The sequence below is a fragment of the Malania oleifera genome, chromosome 8, assembly GCF_029873635.1.
Source record: "Malania oleifera isolate guangnan ecotype guangnan chromosome 8, ASM2987363v1, whole genome shotgun sequence".
In the NCBI taxonomy this organism is placed as follows: Eukaryota; Viridiplantae; Streptophyta; class Magnoliopsida; order Santalales; family Ximeniaceae; genus Malania; species Malania oleifera.
The window spans coordinates 48,249,957-48,259,569 of NC_080424.1; the positions used below are offsets into that span (position 1 = coordinate 48,249,957).

General features: G+C 34.3%; 1 protein-coding gene across 2 annotated transcripts in view; it reads left to right on the forward strand.

Annotated features, from left to right (window-relative positions):
• Positions 1-5,085, forward strand: part of LOC131161699 (isoamylase 3, chloroplastic) — a 116,129-nt gene extending 111,044 nt beyond the window's left edge. For both annotated transcript variants that reach the window (XM_058117642.1, XM_058117643.1), the window contains 2 exons: positions 2,098-2,206; positions 4,560-5,085. In XM_058117642.1, coding sequence (XP_057973625.1) covers positions 2,098-2,206; positions 4,560-4,673 — 223 coding nt within the window. In that variant the 3' untranslated portion in view covers positions 4,674-5,085. The remainder of the gene's footprint in view (positions 1-2,097; positions 2,207-4,559) is intronic.
• The last annotated feature ends 4,528 nt before the right edge of the window (positions 5,086-9,613 follow it).

Genomic DNA, 9,613 nt, shown 5'->3' on the forward strand with positions numbered 1-9,613 from the left:
CTAGATAACATCGCAATTGAAGTTTGGAAATGCTTAGGTGATAATGGAATTATATGGTTAACTAATTTATTTAATACAATTATAAAAATTAAGGAAATACCAGATGAATGGAGGAAAAACACTTTAATACCTATATACAAAAATAAGGGAGATATTTAAAATTGTAATAACGATGGTGGAATTAAACTTTTAAGTCATACGATGAAACTCTGGGAAAGGGTTGTTGAACAAAGATTAATGTTAGAAACGAAGGTCTCAGAAAATAAATTTGGTTTTATGCTTGAGAGATCTACCACAGAAGCTATATATCTTTTAAGAAGTTTAGGGAAAAGAAGAGGGACTTGCATATGATATTTATTGACCTTAAGAAAGCATATGATAGGATACCTAGGGAAGTTCTATGGTGGGTTTTAGAAAAAAAAAAGATGTATGTAGTACGTATATTGATGTCATTAAGGATATGTATGATGGAGTAATGACTAGTGTAGGAACTATAGATGGAGAAACTAGAAAATTTCCAATCACCATAGGTGTACATCAAGGATTTGTTTTGAGTCCTTATCTTTTTGCTTTAGTAAAGGACCAATTGAATAAGTGTATTCAAAAGGAGGTTCCATGGTGTATGTTGTTTGTAGATGATATTGTATTAATTGATGAAACTAGGAACGAAGTTGAGACTGAGTTAGAATTATGGAGAGAAACTTTGGAATTTAGAGACTTAAAGATAAGTAGAAATAAGACAGAATATATGAAATGTAGTTTTAATAGTGCTAGGAGGAATATTGGAGACAAAGTTAAACTTGATGATGATGAAATAAATAGCACTTGTAGAATTCGATACCTTGGATCTATTATGCGAGCTGATGGAGAAATTGAAGATGATATAATCCATAGAGTTAAAAGCAGGTTGGGTAAAATGGAAAAATGCTACAAGTGTGCTTTGTGATCGTAGAATACCCTTAAAATTGAAAGGAAAGTTTTATAGGACAGTTATAAGATCAGATATGCTATATGGATCAGAATGTTGGGCGACGAAGAAACATAATATCCAAAATGTAAAAGTTTTCGAAATGAGAATGCTTAGATGGATGAGTGGTATAACATTGAAAGATAAATTAAGAAATGAACATATTTGCGGTAAGTTAGGTATAACTCCTATAGAAGATAAGATAAGGGAGGGATGACTCAGATGATATGGACACTTGCAACATAAGCCACATAGTGCACCAATGAGGAAGAGTGAGTTAGCTACTGTGGGGGGTAGTAGAAGGGGTAAGAGTAGACCTCAAATAACTTGGGAGGAGATAGTGAGTAAGGATTTAATATCCTTGAAACTGTCAAAAGAAATGTTTCATGATCGCATAAATTAGTAGAAAATTATTCATATAGCCAATCGCACCTAGTGAGACTTAAGGCTTTGTTTGGTTGTTGTTGTTCTTGTTATATTATCTTACAAATATGTTTGATACACATATTATATTACAATTTTTCCACCTTATACACAACATATATGTATTTTTACTTGTAATATATTAGTCCTAGAACTTATATTATTATGTCTATTAACCATTTCTAAGGTTTCTTAAAAGAATTCCATGTTTTACTACTGATTACCATTATGTTTTCAAATCGAAATCGAAATTGACTTGAAAATCAAAATTTCCATCAAAATTGTTGTACTTTTGGCGCTTCAAAATTTTAGTCAAAATCAAAATTTAAAACCTTCCTTCTAATTAAAAATTAGAAGTTCAGCAGAAGGTATGATGAGCCTGTGCATTCTCTAGTCCAATGGGCTCTCGTGTGCAGGGGCATTACTCAACATGGCATGGGAGTATTATCTGTTGGCTGTTGCATTCATTTTTAATTTTTTCATTAATGTAATTTTTGTGCAATAGTGAGCACAGTTTGTTCAGTGCGTTAGTCTGTAGTTAATACATCTAAATGATCTGGCATGCAATAAGAAGAGATAGTTATTAGCCGACTTGAGTGTGAAAAACAAACGGTTGTTGCTTCTATCAGAAACATATGCCTTTCGTCTTAAGTATGTAAATAGAATGTGATTGTTACGCTACTTTTTGTCAAATATTGGTTTTGCAGACTCCATGACAATAATGGAGGAGACATCTATTTGGCATTCAATGCTCATGATTTTTATGTCAAAGCTCCAATTCCATCACCTCCACAAAAGAGGCGTTGGCTCCGAGTGGTTAGTTTTCTTTTTCTTTTTTATTTTTCGTGTTGCTCCATATACCAAAGATTTTCCTTTTGTTCGCTGCCTTGTTGGTTAATATGAATTATTGTTTACAAATTTATTTTTTTCTTTGTAAGATTTTTATCTGTAATCTTTGTACACTCATTTAATGGTTCCCTACATTTTTTTAAGGTGGATAGGAGACTAACTGCTCAGTAGTTTTTGGATTGCTGATTTGTTCCCCGCATGGTTTCTGACTTTTTGCAGTTTATCTTCTTCCTAGTTAACTAACATTTAACCCTCATATTGATTTGTGTTGAGAGTTTATTCCATGAGTTAATTTATTTTGGAATTGTGGACTCTAATTCAAGAATGACGTTGGTCGCAACTATCCCAGGAAATTAGTAAGATTCAGTGCCATCAAGCTCACATATACATCCTTTTACTGGCTCCCCTGGTGATCCTAATTAAAGAAACATTAAATGCATAGTAGGTATTGTTACTGTTGAATTTTTCAACTTCGTGTTGCCAGACTGCTGTTGCAAGATGGTAGGGACAAAATATTAGGGGGCCTGGAATTTCCTCTGAAGGGTCTCTCTTATGCTCGAGTTATATAAATTATTAAAATAAATTATACTGTCATACAACTATATTTTGAATGCTATTATATATTCATTAATTAATGACCTGGTTGTGCCATGTCATACAATTTTAGGGTTTGCCACATCGGTGCATCTATGTTGTCACAAATCGCTTGTCTCTGCTTCTTTGCTTCATTGGGTAGTTTTTAACACATCAAGTTTCATCCAAACTGTTCCATATTGTTCATTGATGTTTTTTTATTTGGTTGGCATGCTTAGAAATTTTTCAGACTTTTACAGTTGAAGTCGTCATTGCCAATGTAATAGACGGGGTTATATTGGGAAAAGTCATTATGTTTCAGCATGTACAAATGTCTCTTAGTTTCTCTAACCAATATATTCATTGTTTCATGTTTCATCTTAGCTTCAAATATCCTTTCGTAACGAACCCAGTGATAGTGCTTGAAATTCCTTATGATTGTTGAAGTTGCCTAATGGGGGTCAGCCACTTTGCCCTTACATTAGTTCCATGCTTTAAGATCATATGTGTATTAGGGAGATTTTAGATTTATAAGGATGGTTTGGGCTTTAACTATGTGAAACGTCTTTTATAGGACAAACGCGTGATGCCAGTATATCAAAATAGACAATACATCACCGGAGTTGAATCCAAGATTATTACATTTTGTAATAGAGCTTGAGGGTATTATTATGTGGGTGGATCCTACATGGAGGTTTAAGTCACCCTTACGAAGGTGTCAGAGATCGGACGAGAGAGCATGTCACAGTTGTATATAAGGGGAGATCTTGGACTTATAAAGATGGTTTGAGATTCAGTTATGTGGGTAGCCTTTTATAGGACAAATTCATGAGGTCAATGGGTCAAAGCGGACAATATCTCACTAGAGTTGGGTCCAAGACCTTTACGCTAATACACATCCTATGTGGGACCATGACATGCGCTCTCGTCCAATCTCTAACGCCTTTATCAAAGTGGCTTACACCTTTATGCAGGATCCACTCACATGATAGTACCTATAGGGTGGGTTTAATACCAAATATAACGGTTTTGGGCCTAACTCTGATTAGGTATTATTTGCTTTGACCCACTAGCATCACGAGTTTATCCTATAAAAAGCGCATCACATAGCTGGAGACCAAACCATCCTTATAATCCAAAAAGTTTACTAGTACACATTCAATGTGAGACTATAACAACTAAGGAGATGTTGTTCTTATAAGGAGGGTTAGGATTTCATAAACTTTACGACTCTTAATGGTATACCATCATTGTTATTAGACTTTGTCATTCTGGTTTTGGACTCTAACTAATATATAAGAACGCTTTTATAGGACAAATATGTGATGCCAGTGGGCTGAAGCGGATAATATCTCACTGGAGTTGGCCCGAGACCATTACAATTAGGCATGGGCATAGCTCTATTTAGGTTTTGCATTCCTCGAGTTATTATTATTATTATTATTATTATTATTATAGGGCTTTGATTTTGCATGGGTTCTCATCTAATACTTTTTTTTATTATTATTATTTTTTGTTTATTTTTTTTATTTATTTTGGCGGAATTTATTTGTTTTTTATTTTATGCATGATCGAGGGTTTGGAGCCGTTGATGGCGTCACCCAGTGGTTTATTTCTGTCTTTTCTCCTGATTCTTTCCCACTTTGCTCTCTTCCCTTTTCTGCATAGCCTGCACCTTGTATTTGATGCTTTTGTTATTGATTTATTTATTTGTAAATCAGGATCAATCATTGGTGTTAAATTGCAGGTGGATACTAATCTGGAGTCCCCCGAGGATTTCGTGCCCGAAGGTGCCCCGGGTGTTGGCAGTACCTATAATATTGCTCCCTACTCTTCAATTCTTCTCCAGGCAAAGCTATGATTTAATTAGGTGCAAACCATGATGCTTGATGCCAGGGGATGAACTGAGTCATAGAAAGCTGTAAAATCCCATCCCCTTGCAAATTTATGTCGACGATGGGAAAGGAGAAAGCTGTTCTTGTGGGGTTGGGCTGTGATACAGTTTCTTAAGCCAATAATGCATCAATTTTGGCAAGTTTTTATAATAAAAAATTTCATTGCTTAAGCAAAAGAAATGTTGTATTATCATAAAATGTAAAAAAAAAAAAAAAAATTATTGATTATATAACAAGAAGTAGATCAGGAATGGGTATTCTTATATTGTAAAATGGAATTTTTTTTTTTTTTTTTCCTTTTATGTTTAGATTGAATAATACAAATCCTTGCATCAGTGTATTTTTTTAAAAGAATTATTACATTTTCATTCTCTTTTATTCCTATTCTTAAGAATAAGTCTTTTCCAACTGAGATGTAATTTTTTTAAAGAGAAAAAGACGCGATGGTTTTACAAGATGTGCGTCCGAGTACGATACTACCAAACCAATGCTCCCAACAAATCAGAGTGATGAAAATGATTTATGGATCAGGTAACCACTCCATTGATGATTATAGTGGATTGTTCTGAGGCCGAGCCTTCTTGGAATCGGTTCGAGAATTCTAGAGGTACCTGATCCTAACCCTCTTGATCTTAAACCTCCAGTGGTGATTATAATGCTCATGTAATCTCACTGATTAAACCTCACCTGGGACTGGCTTGGCTTATAATTGCATTTGTTCACAATTTCAAATCCCTAAAATATTTACTTTTAAAAGGGAATAAAATAAGATGAAAAATATAATAAAGAACATAATAAATTAATGATATTAAAAGTAGTCGCTCACGAAAATGGTTTTATTATTCTAATGTAGAATATGTTAAAAGAAGATATTTACATGATAAAAATCAATGTTTTAAAAGGCGAAGGCGTAAGTCTTTAGGCGTTGAGGTGTAAGTATTTTGGGATTGTATTTTTTTAATTAATTAATAAATAAAATAAATTTATATATAGTAAAAAATGACAAAATTTTTATAGTAATGGATAAAAAAATAAAAACATAATTTTTAAATATTATATAGGCGAATTTTAGCTAACAAACTCAAACAATACATGTTAAAAAATAAGCATGAGTCATAACAATACAAAAAAAAAGAGAAAATCCCAAATTAAAGCATCACAATGTCTCATTATCCAAGATTCTAAGAATTTAAATCTAAATCAACAAAGTTCAAGGGGAACTATCAAGGTCTTCATCAAAGTCCTCATCTTCATCAAACTCATCTATAGGAGTTCTTTCACTTATAAATTCCCCCTTTCCCACTTCAATATCATTGTCTTCCTCAATTGTGATTGTTGGCTTTGGTGGCTACACCATTATTGTTTAAAGTGTTTTGATGATATTAACCTATATAATGTTCCTAATATTTTCCTATCTTTGCAAATCATGTTTAGTACAAGTACTCGTACATGAAGTACTAGATCGAAGGCAAATATAGGATCGAGTAGACATCAAGAAGGAAAGATCAAATGGACACGTACTCGGAAGGACCCAAGCATGACCAAAGGAAGTTTAATGTAGTCTTATATGTATTGGGGGAGCGTTTAAGGTAGTCTATGTTGTAACTCTTGCGGGTGTGTTTCTTTGTGAGCAAGTAGGGATTTGTTCCCAAGTGTAGGATTGTGTACCCGAGTTGTAAGGCTTGCTCTACTGGGGAAGGAGCATTGATAGTAGATTGTGGAATCCTTGACTTGGTACTAAGGCGTGGACGTAGGCTTGGAGCTGAACCACGTTAAATATTGGTGTTAAGCTTTTCTCTCCCTATACTCTTTATTTTTGTCATGTGCATGATTTATATTTTGTATATTGTGATATAATTGCTTGCCATCTAGCCAAGAGATTTTATTTTGTAGAGAAATTTTATATATGCAAAAAGAGTCAATCACCCCCCCCCCCCCCTCTGACTCTACATTGTATATCCACTACGGGGCACATGTATATACTCCTGGGCTACGATGATTAATAGTGACCAATGTTGGCCTCTTGCCTTTGTCTTGAAGGCCTAGATATTCAATAAAGCTATAGGTTAGGAGTTAAGAGAAATATAGAATTATAAATTAGTAGATTCAAAAATGACTTTTGATATGTATGTACTCAAGTTCTCAAAATAATCACTAATCTTCCTTTTGTTAGGAATTATAAAATGCGCTACCAGAAGCTTGTGCTACTTGAGCATCATCTCCTTCAAAAGCTACCACAGGCAAAGCTCTAATAACATCAGTTTCTAGGAGATTTTCATCATTAAACCAAGAAGTATCTTTTAGGAGGATAGGTTCTTCCTTCTCAGTGATCCATTCATCATCTGAAGCTACTTTTGTCATCAATGTTGGATCATAATTTTTTCTTCTTCTTGGAGCTCTCTCCCTTAGTTTAGTGTTGTACTTTACATAAACTAGAACTTGGTTGCCAATCTTCAAAATCGTACTTGTGCATGATACTTATCACCACTTTCCATAAGGCTTTGAATTCCTTGTTGAACCTCCATATCCCTTTTCCTATAAGAGTTTTGTTCGTATTCTCTAATTGCTTGATTCCCAATCCGCCTTTGAGTAACTAAGCTCCATTTGGCGAGAGGATTTTAAAGCTTTCCTCCATTCCCCTCCAATGGAAGTTTCTTTTGATTCTTTCGATAACCCATATCACTTTCCTAGGAATACGAAACATAAACATGTAGTATATGGGTTGATTAGAAAGCACATAGTTTATACGGGTCAATCTACCTCCCATAGACAGGAACTTTGATTTCCAAGTGGCTAGCTTCTTCTCCATATTTTCCATCGCTAGGTCTCATATGTGCTTGGAATATGATTTGACCCTAAGGGGGAGCCCCAAATATGATGTGGGGAAAGAGTCTAACTTACAATTGAGAATATTAGCTTTCCTCTCTGCATCTTACTGTTGATTCTATGAGTCTAATCCTATTTTGACAATGACAAATCACATGGTATCTTACCTGTGCATTGAGATTGTGAACATGATCATTACTTAGCATGCATGGAAGGTGAGGAAGTCATGGAAGCCTTGAGGATTAAAGCATATACAACCTGGCACACTCCATGGAACTAAAAGAGCTAAAGGATGAAAAAGCTTCAAGTTTTCAATTGTAAAAGGTATTTAGATTTGAATGTATTTACATATCTCATATGATATAGTTGGAAGCTCAAAATGACATATAGATAGACCTTAGGATGCATGTTTTTCTTGACATATTCATATGCATTAACCTAGGTTGAATCAGGATGGATAATAGGCAGCTCGTCGACAAACCCTATGGCCTCGTCAACGAACGCATAAAGGCCACTCAGTGACGAACGGTTTGTTCTCATCAACGAGAAAATACCAAGAGCTCAAAAATCTCAGAAAGTGCTCTCGTCGATGAACTTATGTTCTCGTCGACGAACAAGTGTTGTACACTTGTCGACGAATGTATCCACTTGTCAACGAAGGTCGCGATGCAGAACGACGTCTCAACGTGGACACGGGGTGAAAACTTTTATTTCTAAATGATGCAACAACCAGGATTTGATCAAAATGTCGAGAACACTTTTAAACCTAATCTCAAAACCCTAGAGCATTACTTTTTGCATACTTTTGAGAGCCTTGAACATATTACAAAACTCTGGCCTGCACTCCAAAGCATTCACATCAAGTTTGGGCACTTGTTACGTTGATTTTCAAGATCAAAAGGCGTACACACACATACTTTGCAAACAACGTGGGTATTGAGGTTTGGTAATCAAAGTATTTTGAGCATTCAAATCTTATTTTATTGTCTCCCATATTCATTCTATTTAATATATTTCTTGGGAGCAAAAATCATTACTGTGTATTTTATATTCATTGATTGAATAAAATACTTGAGAAAAGTTTTCTAAGCTAAAATCTTTGATATATTAAAAGTTATATTTTCATTCAAAGATTTGATATTTTGTTATTGCAAAAACTATTTGATTGCAAATTCTAAGAGTTCCTAAATACATATTCTTGAGAGATAGTTTATGAAAAATACTGAATAAAGCTTTTGATCTTTGGAGCACATATATATAGATTCTTTATTTATAAAGATCATATGGTTGAATAGATCATTGGAGCATATTTGTCTTACATAATTTATACAATGGTCATTCATCATTATTGCAAAAGGTCTCATTGATCATATTACATACACTCAACTGATCTTCATGTTATATCATCTGAGTATGTATTAGGATTTATATTGTACTCACTAGCTTGTGTAGAAGCATTTGAGCTTTTGCAGAAAATTGTAACTATATTGCTATATTAACAGTTCGGGTTGTGAACAAGGGTGAGAAGGAAGCTACGTCTCTTGTAAGAAGCGGATTGTAACGGGAAGCTCTGTCCCAGTTAAAGGAGCGGGTTTAGTAGAATCCTTAAGTGGGTTGCTTAAGGCGAGGACGTAGGCCGGGATGGCTAAACCTCGTAAAAATCTCTATTTGCATCTCTCTTTCCCTCAACTCCTTTTAATTTCCTCCTACACTTAAATTATTTGTCTATTGTGTATGAGTTAAAAGGTTGTTATGTTTGTGAGTAATTAGACAATATTGTTTGCTTGATAAAGTGACATGTTAAATTAATAAATTGTGAAATATTGAGCTAATGATCAAGCAACTTGTAATTGGGTAATTGTAAGTTTTTCAAAATTGAGGCTTAAGGATTTAAATTTTTAAAATACCCAATTCACCCATCCTTTTGAGATTACACCGGAATTCACATTTGGTATCAGAGACAAGTTACATAAACTTAATTGTTGTTTTTGTAAAAAATCATAATGGCACACATTGGTGTAACCCCATTCGGTGAGGGACACTCATCTACTCGATCGCCAATTTTTTGCAGTGTAAATTA